General features: G+C 35.0%; 1 protein-coding gene across 5 annotated transcripts in view; it reads left to right on the forward strand.

The window, feature by feature from the left end:
• FAM135A (family with sequence similarity 135 member A) overlaps positions 1-16,887 on the forward strand; it is a 119,349-nt gene that overhangs the window by 66,135 nt on the left and 36,327 nt on the right. For all 5 annotated transcript variants that reach the window (XM_074368751.1, XM_074368754.1, XM_074368752.1 and 2 more), the window contains exons 11-12: positions 875-924; positions 6,506-6,661. In XM_074368751.1, the coding sequence (XP_074224852.1) occupies positions 875-924; positions 6,506-6,661 (206 nt within the window). The remainder of the gene's footprint in view (positions 1-874; positions 925-6,505; positions 6,662-16,887) is intronic.

A 16,887-nucleotide genomic window follows, 5' to 3' on the forward strand; every position in this document is an offset into this window, starting at 1 on the left:
ATAGCTTTCGTGAAAAGTAGAGCTTGAACATGTGTAATACAAGACAATAAGATGACTGGAATTTATAATATGTGAAATGCAGTAATACCGAGCTGTATGTTTTATCTTTCCCATGATGCAGTTGTGCAAGTTGCTTTAGGTCTATAGTCAGTATTTCCTTGACAATGTTAGCGTCTTATGAGAACTGAAGCACTATTTAACACAGGCAGACCTCATTTTATTGTGCTTCACGTATACTGCGTTTTTCACAGGTTGAAAATTTATGGCAGCCTTACACCAAGCAAGTCTGTTGGCAACCATTTTTCCAACAGCATTTGCTCAGTTTGTGTCTCTGTGTCACATTTTGGTAATTCTTGGAATATTTCAAACTTTTTCATTATTTTATTTGTTATGGTGATCTGTGATCTTCTATGTTACTATTGCAAAAAGATTACAACTCACTAAGGCTCAGGTGTTAGCAGTTTTAGCAATATTTTTAATTAAGGTATGTACATTGGTTTTTTAGACATAATGCTGTTGCACCTTTGATAGACTATAATATAGTGTAAGCAACTTTTATATGCACTAGGAAACCAAAAAATTCATGTGACTCCCTTTATTGCAATATTCACTCTGTTGTAGTGGTCTGGAACTGAGCCACAGTGTTTTTGAGGTGTTCCTGCAATCAGAACGTAGAATTTAATAGTTACCACACTACTTGCGTGATTAATGTGCTTATGAAAATCTTTTACACTGAAATTTAATTCATTTATAAAATCCAGATATTTTGCAACCTTCTGGTTTAAAGGTAATTCAATTTATTTATATAATTTCAAAAATAGCTTTCAGATCTAACATTGAAAGACTTCCTCTAATTATTCTTTGCTCCTTTCAGAGGAAATGGATGTAGAAGCTCGACTTACTGAATTATGTGAAGAAGTTAAGGTACTTGGATTTTTAAAATTCACATTACCAAGTTATTTGGGTGGATTGTTTCCTTTTCCTAAATATTTTGTTGGAGAAAACTTAACTATTTATCCTTTTTAAAATGCAAACATAAAATTGTTGATCTAGGTAGAACCACAGCTAGTTGATCAAATAACATTTGCCTTTAACATGAAGTTAAATTAGCTTTAAAATGTATAATATTCTGCATATAAATGAAATAACAAAGACAATTAACTGATCAAAATGTGCTTTTTCTTCTATTAGTTCACTCAAAGAATTTCTGGACAGATTTTTTAAAGCATCACTTAAACTTACATATTTTTGTAAAATGATACTGTTTAGAAATGAAAATTTGTTTTATTTCAAGAGACCAATTTGTGTCTTACACTGTTTTTCCACTAGTTCATTCTTTTAATCAAATTGAATCGATTTTTATTTTCCCTCTTTTTTCCCTTGTGGAACTAAATGTTTTGACTATTTTAAGATCACTGTGTATTTCACTCTTGTTTAGCTCCGTTAACGGAAGCAATCAGAGACCTGAATCAAACAAAAATACATGTATTTGGCTTTGGAATATATGTCTTTATGTAAATTTAAATGAGGACTTGAACCTTTCGAAAAAGTATTTACCTTCTCTTTGTAAAAGTATATATATGCAGGATAGACAATTTTGTATAATCCTGGAAGCTCTTTCCCCATGCTTCAAATAATTGTTTTCTTTGAAAAATCACTAATGCCGTTATAGTAGCTGCCCAGAAGAACTCTATATACTTAGAAATAATCTGAATGTTTGCTGTTAATATGAAAAGAATATGCAATGTTTAACTGACGTATTAAAGAAAATTTGGAGGAATAAACATGATACTTCCAGATGGAAAGGTTAAATGATTACTGAAAGATACCCAGTTTTTCTCAAGTTAATACTACTAATGTGTCCATATTCAAATCCCATGGAAACTTAAAAATTAAACTTATTTTAAAGATCACTTGAAGAAAGGTAAGGATGACTAAGAAGAACTTTTGAAAAATAATAATATAGAGGGACTTGCCCAGGCGGATGCTAAAATATACATAAAGCTACAGTAATAGAAATAGAGTAGGACTTCTCTAAAAGAATGGAAAGACAAATCAATGGCACTAAATAGCACTGAAATAGTCACTAAATATGTTTAAGAACTGAATATATAAAATATCACAAACACTGGGTTACATAAATGGTGTGGTAAAATACTATGCTATAGAAGCAAATTCTAAGTGGACTTAAAGAGTTAAATGTCCACAACAACTAGGAAGAAAAATTTACGTATACATTTATGTATAAACAGTCTACTCTTAGGATATGAAATAACCTCTTTAGAGTAATAGTAAAAGGCAAAATAAGGTATTGATGATTCAAAACTTCTTTAAAAATATAAATAAAGTTGAAAGCAAGCAGACAATAGACTGGACGAAAATATCTCCAATATTTGGAAGTGGCAAGTGATTAATACTCACAATATATAAAGAGCTCCTATGTTTCAATTTCAAACGCCCCTCGTGGAGAAGGGATATGCATAGAGGCAGTGCACAAAAGGCAGTTCTTAGCAGAACCAGGTAGCCACTGAAATGACACTAATTCTTACTGAAAACCAGGGAAATCTGCATTTGACCATGAAATTTGCAAAAAATGAGAGTGACTGCTAATCTGCATTGTTGATAAGAACATAGGGGAACTGGTATCTGCATATGTGGTTGTGAGAGTAAAAACTGATTCTTTTTTTTAGTTCAATTCATATTAATCTATTCTAAAAACATTTATTAAATACACATGCTCTCCCACATAACAGTTTTTATTTAGAAATCAATTCTACGAAAGTGCTAATACGTTTGCACAAACATGAATATAAAGGATTATAAACTCCCATGTAGACATTTAAAAGGATTAGGTAAATATCTGTGCACTGACATGGATTCAAGAAATAAGTTTTGATCTGAAATGGAAGGTAATATTTTCATGCTGAAATGCTCTTTAGGGTATGTTAACTGATAAAGATAAATTGGAGAAAAATACACATACGATTTTTATATGTTAAAAAAAGCTATGTGTGTATTTGATCATGTTTATATAATTAGATTACACATAAAAAATTTTAAAGGATATATATATTTCAAACTATTAATACAGAAAAGAATGGCATGAAGGATGGGGCTAAAAAGGAAAATTTTTATGCTTTATATCTGTATATATACTAAATTAAAAAATAATACATATGTATTCATATGTTACTAATAAATGTGTAGGTATTTATTTAAATTTCAGTATGTAAATGGGCATCATAAAATTTAACATCAACAAACTAGGGTAAATTTTTACAGCAGATAGAATAGACAAAAGATGGAATAATATTTAAAGAGGTCTTATAAATCAGTATGAAAACCTGTAACTCCCCCTACTAGTATAGGTTAGATCCCCAATTACAAAAAAGGCTAATAAATATATGAAAAACATTTAATCTCACTAATTATCATAAAATGTAAAAATTCTGAAACTATTTTAACCCATCAGTATGGCTGTGTTTTTAATAGCAATGTAATGCTTGTTGAGATGTGGTGAGATACAGATTCTCAGACCTCACAGATCTTTTTCAGAGATTAGTTTCGCAGTATGTATCCAAAGCCAAAAAGAGTATTCCTTCTCAATTTATGCCAAATAAACAATCAGAGGTTCTTATATAGTATAATTTGTAATATTGTAAAAATGTAAACCTAAATAAATAGCCAATAATAGGAGAATGGTTAAATTAATGGGACACTCATAATCTAAAAAAAGTTGTACAGCCTTAAACACGATGCTTTCAACAAATGTTTGGTGATGTAGGAAAATGCTCATACTGTATTCAGTGAAAATAGCATAAAACCACATGTAATTCTAGCTTTTTCCTCTACATACACAACTGAAAAAAATTGAAGACTGTGCACTAAAATGAACTCTATTTTTCTTCTTTTTTGCTTTCCCCTTTTTTCGAAGTCTATTAAAATAAGCATCATTCTGTAATCAGACACAATCAGTGAATGCTATGAAAACAATATATCCATGTAAGGCAAGATAATGAATGTTATTTGACAAAATATTAATACAAATGTAAGGTCTTATTATTCCTACATTTGTACATATAAAAGATCGTACTAGACATATTTGTAATCTCCTGTTTAACATAAAAAGAATTGTTTCTTATTTATATTTTGAGGCTCATTGTAAAGATTTATGTAAACCAAAGGAGTTTATACTTGAGGGGATGCTTTTCCAATAGTGAAAATACCAGCGTCCTCTCTCAGAACCTTGGTGCCATGATCCCTGAGAAATAAAGTTAGTAATTACAAAGTATCTAGGCAGCCTTGCTCTGGGGGGTGGGGGGGGGTAGGGAAAAAGAGTTGTGTACTTTATTTAGCCTGCAGTAAGGCCAGGAGAATTGTTTCTACTTGTGTGTAGATGATACTAGATGCAGTGTTTCTTGCCTTACACAATGCTATTTAATTACTGTCAGTTACTCTTGTCTTCTTTTCCTAACTCCATTAAAACCATTTTTGGAACAATATGGCAGGTTTCAGCTTATTTTAGAGTACATCTTAATCTTCTGTGTGTTCTTAAGAGACATAAAAAACTTGCTAGCTTCCTTTCTAATAACATTTATAAACCATTACCTGGGACTAAACGCATATGTAGATTTTTTTATATGTTGATAGATCAATGTTTATCATTTGTTGACTCTATTAGCTTCCTTTCCAGAATTCTGGAATTTGTCAATGTTTTCTGAGTTTGTCCTTATATTCTGGGAGTTTTTTCCTTATCTAAGACCTGGCATTCCTTATTTATTCATTCATTTATTCATCCAGTAAATATTTATTGAGTGACTACTGTGTACTGGTAACCAGAATCACAGAAGGGAATAACACTAGGGAAGATTTCCTAGTGTTGCTAATAACTGAAGACAGATTTTTGCGGTAAGATTATTATCTGCCTGAGAACTGACTGCTGCCTCAGTAGATTAAAGAAAAGCCTTTCCTCATGACAGAAATGCTTGTCCAAGGAGAAACATCTTTCTGACTTACAGTCTTTCATTACTCTTTGTTCACAAGTTCTTATTTTATGAAGTCAAGACAACCAAATGCCTTGTAGAAGAGTCTGCATTTCATTCAGTACTTTTTTTTATTCAGTATTCTTAACTTTTATCATCAGTTTAAGTGAATATTTAAATAAATGGGATAATTTAATTCCAGTATTAGAACACTCATAATAGTATATTATAGTTGTTTACCCACTTTTCTTTCCTCACTAGACTGTGAGCTTCTCATATTAATCTTGGTATCTGTAGAAATGTAGGCCCTAGCATTTAAAATGTGCTCAATAAATACTGGGTGAATGAATTGTTATTAAGGAGAAGGAAAGAAGTGTTTGACAACTCTGTGAAAGGATTCCTGCAAGTAAAATCGAATCTAAGTGTTGCAGGAAAATGGGGTGCAAGAGGATGGTCGTGCCCCACGTCTTAGGAAAGTCCTTGGCTTCCTTGGCTTTGTGCAGGAAAGAATTCAAGAGCAAGCCATAGTAAAGTGAAAGTAGATCGATTCAGGGAGATATGCAGTCTGTAGACATTTCAGAAGGCAAGAAAGGGAGAGGATTAGGAGATACTCACTTCATAGCAAAATGCAGGCCATCTCAAGAGGCGAGAGGCCTCAGGGTACGCAGTTGGTTAGTGTTTATGGGCTCGGTAATTTCATTTGCTAACAAGTGGGAGGACTATTCCAACTATTTTTGGGGAAAGGGATTTCCCAGAGTTGGGCCACCACCCAGTATTTGACCTTTTATGGCCATCCTCGGAACTGTCATGGCGCCTGTGGGAGTGCCAGCTACCATGCTAATACATTGCAATGAGCATGTAATGAAGCTTAAGGTCCACTGGAAGTCAAATCTGCTGTCCTGAGCCTCCAGGGTCTACTGGGATTTGAATCTCCCGCCATCTTGGACCTAGTCAGGTTTTAACCAGTTTTTGTCCTATCTTCAATTGCTGTTTCCTTTCATGGTTATGCCCTGCCCCCTTCCCTCTTGTCTCATGGGAACATAGATGTGAGGGGAAAACAGTACTTTAGAAAGTGTCTCAGTCCTTTCTGAGTTGTTAGACATCTTTTAAGTACTTAGCTGATTGAGGAAAAAATCGTATTTTAAGACTTCTTTATCTTTCAAAAATGTTGTAACTTTCATCATGATTTATGCATTGTGTTTAAAAGTCCCAGTGTTTCAGTGTTTGAAGTTGATCATGTTTTACAGAATCCTGATTTGCAATTTTTTACTGTATTTGGTATTGTTTCAGTGACAAGATACCTCAGATACTGAAATATTGGTTAATTTGGCAAAAATTGCTATAGTAACTATCAGAAAAAAAGCCGTTGGTCAGTTGGTCTCTCTCTGCACATATATGCAGGCACACACACACACATTTTTTTAAACTAAAAATTTGCCTTTGTATTAAGTCTCCATAATATATTTAGATATTTTACGGTAATTCTCAGAGAGCAGTGAAGTTTTTTTTCCTTGTCATTTCAGAAAATAGAAAATCCTGATGAACTGGCAGAACTTATAAATATGAATCTTGCTCAACTTTGCTCACTTCTAATGGCTTTGTGGGGACAGTTTCTGGAAGTTATAACACTACATGAAGAACTAAGGCTATTACTAGCACAAGAGCACCACACGTTGAGGGTAAGTTGAAAAAATGTGATGCCGGAGTATTTTAATGAGGATTATCATTTATCTCTAGAAATTTCTTATGAATAAAAAGCCTGATATTTACCTAATATGTTCATAAATCAGAAAAGAGACATTTATCATTGTATTATTGTTTGATTCCTAAGGTTAATAATAGAACAGTACAGTTGAGGACATGTCCTATCTCAGTTAATATCCCCACTAGTAAGAAAAACCATCTACATGTAAATAAAATAGGAAAATACATGATGCCAGATAGCCCTTGGAACCCAAGAGCAGGAATTATAACCAGGTCTCATCAGGAACAGAAATCAGAACTAAAGAGGCATCCCAGACTAAGACAGAATATCTCTCTCAAACTTCACACCCCCTCACTTCCTCTCCCCTTCCCTCACCTCATTTAAGACGTTTATTATGAACCTGGCAGGGTTGGGGGTGTAATCTAGATATGCATGTCCGTTATAGGCCTAGTATGGACATTATGCAGCTATTTTTGTGCAGTTTTATTATACAGCACATCAAGAGGCTTTGGGATATTAAATCTTTGACTATCTTTCCAGTCTTAACCTCCTTATGTACCCTGTACGCACGCTAATTTTCCTTACCTACTAAGTATTTCCACAAAAATATTTATTTTCTTTTTCCCTGTTTTTTTGCTTTTCTTTCCATAATTATAAAACATAATGTATAATCAGAATCAGAGAAGAGCATAAAACATACACGTTAACAAATAATTAAAAGCACATTCTCTTTTAGTTATCACCCAAATAAATAGAAAATTGTCAACACCACAGAAGTATTCTGTGTATTTTTTCCAATTTCTATTCCCTCAGTGACATTTAGAAGGAATCGCCATCCTGTCTTTTGTGAAAAGTTCCTTATTTCTCTTTTAGTTTTTACCACCTATGTACGTGCACTAAATAATAGAAGTTGTTTCAGCCTGTTCAGTTATTCAGCCTATGTATAAATGAAATCATACAGTGCATATGCTTTTGTATATTGCTTCTTTCAGTCAAGACTTTGTTTGTGAGATTAATCCATGTTTTTGTTGGTAGTTGTAGAATGCTCATTTTCATTTCTGTGATGTATTTCCATTTGAATATACCTACAGTTTGTTTATCCGTTCCCCTGTTGGTAGAAATTTGGATTATTTCTGGCTTGTAGCTACTGCAAACCAAGTTGCTATGTCTTAAACTTTTTTTTTTTTTTTTTGGTGTACCAGATTCTGTGAAGTGTTTACCTGTGAAGGAAATTGTCTTGTCATAGGATATGAGTAACTTCAATTCTACTACCTAATGCTTTTCTGTTTTCCAAAGTGGTGCCAATTTTTACTCCCACTAGCATTGTATGAGAGTTCTTATTACTCTACATATTCCCCAACTCTTGATATTGGCAGACTTTTAAAATTTTGCCAAGATGGATATAAAATGATACATGATTGTGGTTTTAGTTTGCATTTTTCTGCTGACTATAACTGGTATAGTTGAACACTGTTTTGTATGTTTATTGGTCATGTAGGTTTCCTCTTTGTGAAGTGCCTGTTCAAATTGCTTGCCCAATTTTCTATAGGATTACTTTGCTTTTTCTTCTTGATTTGTAATAGTTTTCTGTGTATTCTAAGTACTGGTCCTTTGTTACATATTTTATAAATAAATCTTCTCTCATTTCATTTTTTTTTTTTTTAGCTATCTTCATGCTGTCTTTTGATGATCTAGAGGTCTTAACTTTAGTGTAGATGAAACAGAAGAGAAAAGCCAGGCATAGACATACCCATATTTGGGTATAATATATGCAGAGCAACAAGGAAAAGGTGAGATTTTCAATAAATGATGTCGGGACAATTAGGTATCCATGTGGAAAAAATATTATATAAAATTCAGTTCCAGGTGGATTGAAGACAAACGTGAGAGGCAAAATCATAAAGCTTCTAAAATATAATAGAGAACTTACAAAAGAATTACAGGAACAGTACAGCATACTCCCATATACTCTTTGTCAGAATCACAAGTTTCTGTTTTGGCACATTTGCATCATTGTGCCTTCTTTTCGTAGATGGGTACGTATATAAATATGTACATACATACCTTTTTTCTAGACCATTTGATAGTTATAGACATCATGCTCCTTTATTCTTAAATACTTCAAGGTATATTGACTAAGAAAAAAAGATACTCTCTTAACCATAGTACAGTGAACAACTTTAGGAAATTTTATATTGATCCAGTACTAATATCTAACACATGATTTATTTTTAAGTCTTGTCAGTTGTCTTAATAATATCCTATGTAACAACCTTTCCCAGGATCAAACTTAAGAGTCACAAATTGCATTCAGTTATCATATCCTTTTAAACCCTTTAGACTCATTTCATCTTGAACAGGTCCTTGCATTTTCTTGGCTTTCTATGACTTTGACTTTTTTTGTACAGTATTCCCAGTAGTTTCGTAGACCATTCTTCAATTTGGGTTTGTATTATGTTTCTTTAAGATTAGATTCAGATGATACAGTATTAGTGGGAATACTACATTGTATTTCTTTTTCAATCAGTTTTGGTAGATTATATTTTTCTAGTGTATTTGTCTAAATTTATGGATTTATTGGTCTCAAATAATTTATAGCGTCCTTTAATTACCTTTTTAATATCAGCAATATCTGTAGTGTTTTCTTCTGTTTCATTCCTGATAGTAGTTATTTGTGCTTTCATTCTTTTTTCCTTGATCGGTCCCACCAGATGTTTGTCATTTTATTAGATTTTTCAAAGAACAGACTTTTAATGTTAATTTTCTCTCTTGTGTGTTTCGTTTTCTGTTTCATTAGTTTTGCTTTTGACTTCAGGTATTCCTCTTACTTTCTATAGGTTTATTTTACTGTCTTTTTAAAACTGATATAAATAGATGCTTAGCTTATTAATTGTAGCATTTCTTCTTTTCTGTTATACGCATGTAAGTCTATAAGTATTGCTTTAGCTGCATTCCACAAGTCTTGATATATTGTGTGTTTTTTTTTTTTTTTTTGTCTTTCAGTTCTCTGTGTTTTCTAATTTTTGTGAGCAATTTATTCTTTGGGGCTATTTAGAAGAGTTTCTTTTCTCCATTAGCATATAAAATAACAAATACATCTGTTCCTTCATTTTCTGTATGTAAACAGGACCAATGTACTAGTCAGTGACAGGATACCAGGGGAACCAGTGTGGCAGGCGTATACCACCCTCCAGTGGGAAATCCCTCAGCTGCCATAACAGTGTGTTTGGGAACCTAACATCTATTGCATAAAACATCTTTGAATTAATGTAACACATGTAAACAAAACTATTATCAAGTATGCATTGGACATGTTGTCTCAAATTTAGCTATTTTCATTCTTTTCTTGCTTGGAAGTCCAAGAAATTGAGTGTCTGCCCATAATCAGTCTTTCTCAGACATAAAGGACCAGAGGCAATTCTTGTTCATAAATTGCCATGTTTTGTTATCAAGTAACCCTGTAGTCCTAGATTATGGAGATTGACACCTAGCCCCAAGGCAGTCATCTATAGCAGGGACATGAGGAAGACTAGTCATTTCTGAGGTGGCCTGCTGCTTATAAATTCTGCTGACTTAGGGCACTTTCTGTTAGAAAAATTACTGACTGCAGTATTCAGGTCGTCTCTCTTGAGCATTTTAACATAGGATACACAGGAAGAGACACAGTTGGTGCGCACTGTCAGAAACCAGAGAGACAGGGACACAGGCACAATCTGTGAGACAGTGGAAGTCATGAGTAAACCAGTTTTCATAAGGGAGGGGTAGAACTAATAAGGGTCGGAAGCATAGCAGAGAGAGTCTAAGGTGGAGAGAAACACAGCAGTGGAGGAAGGACCAGAAAAGGGAACAGCAGCTGCAGGAGTGATCTTAGGATATTAGTCTATTTGTTAATTCCTGAATGGCAGTGAGCCACTTCAGTTTCACAAGAACTGGATGTCTGGGTGCAGGATCAGTTCCCCGGACGTCCTTACTTAGCTGTGCATCCTTATGAACTCCCACACAGCCTGAGCCAACCTGAGCTCATCTCTGTCTCTTACTAACTAAAGAGCCTTCATGTCCGGGAGTATTTATCTATCTCCAGATATACAGATTTCCTAGTTGTCTTCTTGTTTTTGATTTCCAGCTTATCTTCACTGTGATTAGGAAGCAAGTCTCTGTGACTTAAAAACTTGTAATATTCTTTCAGACCTTCACGTACAGCGGGAATGTATATTCTTCAGTATACTGGGTTAAGTGTTCTGAATCGTCTGCTAGGTTAAGTTTATAAATCATTTTGTTCAAAGTCTTCATATTTTTAATGAGTTTATGGCTGTTACTGCTGTCAACTATGAAGAAAGATGTATTTAAGTCTCCCATTATTACTATGAATTTGTTCTTACTTGTTGTTACCAGGTAGTAAGTAAGTGGCAGAGGTGGGATTCCAGCCCGTGTGGGAAGGCTCAGTGGTCTGTTCTTAGCACTTGATGCGCTGCTTCTCACAGTAGAGAAGTGGGTGATCTCAGATCAGAGCCAACTTTGTAGCACAACACTTTATGGGGAGGGGGTTGTCCTGGGTGGAACAGGAGCTAGGAGGTAAACGCCAGCAGTCAGAGAACAGCTGGGGAGCACAACCTTGAAAAAAGAAAGAAAAGGGGACAAAGAAGGGAGGCCAAGACAAGAATCCGGTTTATGGAAAACTAAAATGCCAAAGATAAACTGTGAAATTTGACCTAGAGCTCCCTCTTCTCACCCCATTCCAGATACCAAGATAGGGCCTATTTAACTCCTAAAGGAATCAAGGAGGGTTAATTAAGACACAATGAAGAAGTGCCCTAATGTTACTTAATCAGGGTAATAAGCCTTTCCCTGCCCTGTCCTGCCTTGTGTCACAAAAACTGTAGAAATGCTGGTGTGTTATGTCCTTTGACTTACATTTATGCCATTCAATAGGAACTTTGCTCATAAAGTGTATCAGTATTCTGAGAATACACTGATAAGCCTACAGTAACCAAGTAGTCCAAGGGTCACTCATTGTTTGTACAGGGACAGACGTGGCTGTAATAAAGTCTATGGGCTATCTCATAATGCATTCAGAAGCAGCACTGTTAAACTAAGTCACAGAAGTGGACTTACGATAGAGAATCTCTCCTTGTTGGGTGAAAGCTAATAGTGATACAAAGAGCTGGAATAAAAAGAGGAAATGTAAATCTATATTTGAACAGTTTAGTGAGTTAGTTCAGTATTGGTTCAAACATATTATTCAATAGTAAGATTCAGAAGGGGCAGATTTTCAGATTTTCGGAAAACTAAGTCATCCAGAATTGTTGAATTCTATAGTCACGTGCCATGCGCGTTCACATTAAAGCATAGAAACTATTGCATGTGAATGGTTCCCAGCACCCCATACTAATTAAAAAGGTAAAGTGAGAGTGATATCAGCGTGTGATGTCCCTCACTTTTGTCCCGCCTACAACAACAAAACTTTGGCATCCATCCATGATGGATGTGACTTTGTGGGAACCGTGGAATCCAGCATCATCCACCAAGGGACGCAAGAGGGGTCTTCCCTCCCTGTGCACTGGGTGATCAGCAGACGGACCTCAGTCCTGGCTGTGGACCCTGTGGTGGCCCTTTAGCTGACTACAGTCCTGGAGTCTCTGGAGAACACTGACTTCAGCAGTCACCCCCAGTAGAGATAGCTTTTGTGAAAGTCCAGGTTTCCAGAAGAGAAATGAAATTCCAGCACTCCATTGGAATGAAAAGTACAAGTTTGGACATGTTGGAGTTCCAGCAAGGAGAACAATTTGTCTTTACTCACATCACTCCTCCCCCAAGGTGACACAGCTTACCCAGGAGAACCTTGCTTGGCCTGTGATTTCTTCTCCAGGGAAAGGGAGAGTAGATGAGTGAGCACCCAGCTTCCCAACTGTGCAGGATGCTGCCAAGAGACTCGTCTCTCTCCTACCCCACACAGAGTGCTAAATCAGGACTCTGTGGCTGCAGGGTGTGAAGTCACTGGGAAAGCAGCAGATGGGATTCTCGGAAGACAACACAGGGACATGGATCCTGCTCACTGCTTTGAGGGCTCTATAAGAAGTCTGCCCATGGGCACCTCCAGCATCCCACCTGCGTTACCCACACAACCCCTGACTGCAGCCAGCTCCCTGTGTGTACTCCTGAAGGCAGCAGCAAGAGCAAGCTTTGGCAGACCTCTGTCTGCAGGCCAGAGAGTGACCACAACTTGAGCTATAATACCACCTTTGAGAAACAAAAGATAGACAGTCAACACTCAGCTTGGTGTAGTGCAGGATGGAGAGAAGGAAATATAAGCTTGAGCATTCTGCCACCACAGGGAACAAGAAATGTGGAGCAGATGTGTCCATAGACGGTCACAGAAAGCCTCAGAATCTCTGGCAGGGATGAAGGAAGGTATTTCTGTTCCAGAGACAGTAAATGCTGGAGGAGTTGATTGCTACTTCAAATGTGAAGATAGTAATACACAACTCCAGGGATCATAAAAAATCAAGGAAACGTGACATCATCTTCCAGGAATCAAACCCCAAAACATGGAGATCTATGATTTACCCCATAAAGAATTCAAAATAGCTATTTTAGGGAAACTCAGTGAGCTACAAGAAATCACAGGAAGACAATAAAATAAAATCAAGAAAGCTGTACACAAACAAAATGAGAAAACGTGTAGCAAAGATATAGAGATCATAAAAAGAACTAAACAGAAATTCTGGGGCTGAGTAGTTCAGTGAATGAAATAATAAATACAACAGGAGCATTCAGCACTGGATGGGCCAAGCAGAGGAAAGAATGTGTAATAAAAAACAAGAACTTTAAAATTATCCAGTCAGAGGAAAACAAAAGAAATGAAAAAGAGTGGAGAAATCCTATCTGGTCTATAGAATACCATCAAAAGAAACAATTTGTGAATTATTGGTGTTCTAGAAGGAGAAGAAGGGAAAGGGGCAACAGCTTATTTAAAGAAATAATTACTGAGAACTTATCAAATCTAGGATGAGACTTGAATATCCAAGTACATAAAGCTCATAGGTCACCAAACCAACTAAACATAAGGAGATTCTCTCTAAGACACATTATAATAAAATGTCAAAAATCGAAAACAAGAAATCTAAAAAGCAGCAAGGGAAAAGAAGATTGTAACCTGAAAGCAACCCCGCCTCCGCCATAAGACTATGAGAGGTTTTTTACCTTATAGACCCCATGAGAGTGGGATAGTAAATTCAAAGTGCTGAAAGAAAAAACTGCCAACTAAAAACATTCTGTCTGGCAAAGTTATCCTTCAGAAATAAAGGAGAAATAGACTTTCTCTTGACAAACAAAAGCTGAGGTAATTCATCACCACTGGACCTGCCTTACAAGAGATGTGGAAAAGAATTCTCTAGCTGAAATGAAAGGGTGCTAATTAGGATATGAAAAAGTATGAAAATGTACAACATACCAGTAAAGATGAGTAGTCAAATTCAGAGGACTCAAATACAGTAAAATGGTGATATGTTAACCACTTAACCCAAGTGTAAAGGTTACAGGATAAGAATATTAAAAATAACTACAGCTGTAATACCTTTTTAATGGCTATACAGTATAAAACGTATCATGACATCAAAAACATTAAAAGGAAGAGTGGATTTTTTAATGAAATCAAAGTTATCATCATTATAAACTGAACTGTTGCATCTACAAGGTGTATGATGTAAACGTTATGGTAATCACAAAGCCAAAATCTATTGTAGATTCACAAAAGATGTAGAGAAGGGAATCAGCATGTCACTACAGAAAAACCATCAGTTCACAAAGGAAGTCAGCAAGAGAAGCAGAAAGGAACAAGTAGACTACAAAACATTCAGAAAGCGATTACTGAGATTGCATTAGTAAATCCTTATGTTACCAGTAAACATTCTAAATGTAAATGGATTGAATTCTCCAATTAAAAGTCATAGAGTGACTGGATGGGTTTTTTTTAAAAAAAGAAGAACCAAGTATATGCTGCCTACAAGAGACTTACTACTTCAGTTTTAAGAACACACATGGACTCAAAGTGAAGCGATGGAAAAAGATATTCGTGCAACTAGAAACCAGAAGAGAACAGGGAAAGCTATACTTATATCACACAAAATATATTTTAAGCCAGAATGGTAACAGGAGACAAAGAAGATCATTAGATAATGATAAAGGGTCAGTTCATCAAGGAGACCTAACAATGTTAATATGTATCTAACCAATAAGTATATTAAGCAAATACTAACAGATCTGAAGGGAGAAATAGAAAACAATGCAGTAGTAGTAGGGAACTTCAGTACTCCACTTTCAACAGTGGATAGATCATCCATGTAGAAAATCAACAAGAAAACATTATAGAGTTGACCCATACTTTAGACCAGACGGACCTAACAAACATACAAAACATTCCATCCAACGCAGCAGAATACATGTTTTTTTCTCAGGTGCACACAGAATATTCTCCAGCATCGTTCACATGATGGGTCAAAAAACAAGTCTTAGCAAATTTAAGAAGATGATAGTCATACCAAGTATCTTTTCTGACCGTAATGGATGAAAGTAGAAATCAGTTAATATGTGGAAACCTGGAGAATTCACGAATATGTGGAAATTAAACAACAGTCCTGAACAACCAATGGGTCAGAAATCTTAAATAAATAATCTTTCACCTCAAGGAACTAGAAAGATTGTGAAGCTCAAAGTTAGATGAGGGAAGGGAATAACAAAGATCAGAGTGAAACTAAATGAAAAGGGATACAGAAAAACAATAGAAAAATCAACAAAACTAAGAACCATTTTTTTGGAAAAGATTTTTAAAATCGACAAACTTTTGCTAGGCTAAGGAAAAAGAGAACACACAAATAAGTAAAATTAGAAATGAAAGAGGACAGATGGGTAGGGATAAATTGGAAGTTCGAGATTTGCAGATTACTGGCTGGTATATATAAAATTTATACTGTATAGCACAGGAAAATATATTCAGTATCTTGTAGCTTACAGTGAAAAAGAATGTGAAAATGAATATATATATATATACACATACATGTATGACTGAAGCATTGTGATGTACACCAGAAATTGACAAAATAAAATAAAATAAAATGAATCTCACTACCTACATTTTACCCCCCAGAATAAATAAATAAATGAAAGAGAAGACATTACAACTGATAGCACAGAAATACAAAAGCACGTAAGAAATTACTATGAACAATTATACACCAGCAAGTGGTATAAGCCAGGAAATTTAGGTTTTCTAAAAATTTCCTAGAAACATACAACATACAGAGACTGAATCACAAAGAAACAAAAATTCTGAACAGACCAATAATGAATAAGGAGATTGAATCAGTAGTCAAAAATTTTCCAACAAAGAAAAGTCCAGGAAAAGTTGGCTACATTGGTGAATTCTACCAAACACTTCAAGAAGAGTTAACTCCAGTCCTTCTCAAACTCTTCCAAGAAATTGAAAAAAAAGGGAACACTTTCAAACTCATTTTACGATGCCAGTATTACCCTGATATTAAAGCCAGATAAGGACACTATAAGAAAAGTAAACTACAGTCCAATATCCCTGGTGAATATGGGTGCAAAAGTTCCTAACAAAGTATTAGCAAACCAAATTCAGTAGCAGATAAAAAGAATCATACACTGTGATCATGTGGGATTCATCCCGCAAGGATGATTCAACATCTGCAGATGAATAAATGTGATACACCACATTCGTAGAATAAAAGAGAAAAACCATGTGCTCATCTCAATAGATGCACAAAAAGCATTCAACAAAATTTAGCATTCTTTCATGATAACTCAACAATTTGGATATAGAAGATATATATTTCAACATGATAAAGGCCATATATGACAGGCCCACAGCTAACATCATACTCAACATTGAAAGGTTGAAAGCTTTTTCTCTAATAAGACCAAGACATGGTGCTCACTCTCACCACTCCTATTTAACATAGTACTAGACATCCTAGCAATTAGACAGGAAAAAGAAATAAAATACATCTAAATCAGAAAAAAAGAGGTAAAATTATCTCTGGCTCCAGATTTTATGATCTTATATATAAAAAATCCTAAAAGACTCCACCAAAAAAAACGCTGTAATTAATCAATGAATTCAGTCAAGTTGTTTGATACAAAATCAACATACAAAAATTAGTTGCATTCTGTACACTATCAAAG

Source organism: Camelus bactrianus, chromosome 8, assembly GCF_048773025.1.
Source record: "Camelus bactrianus isolate YW-2024 breed Bactrian camel chromosome 8, ASM4877302v1, whole genome shotgun sequence".
Classification (NCBI taxonomy): domain Eukaryota; kingdom Metazoa; phylum Chordata; class Mammalia; order Artiodactyla; family Camelidae; genus Camelus; species Camelus bactrianus.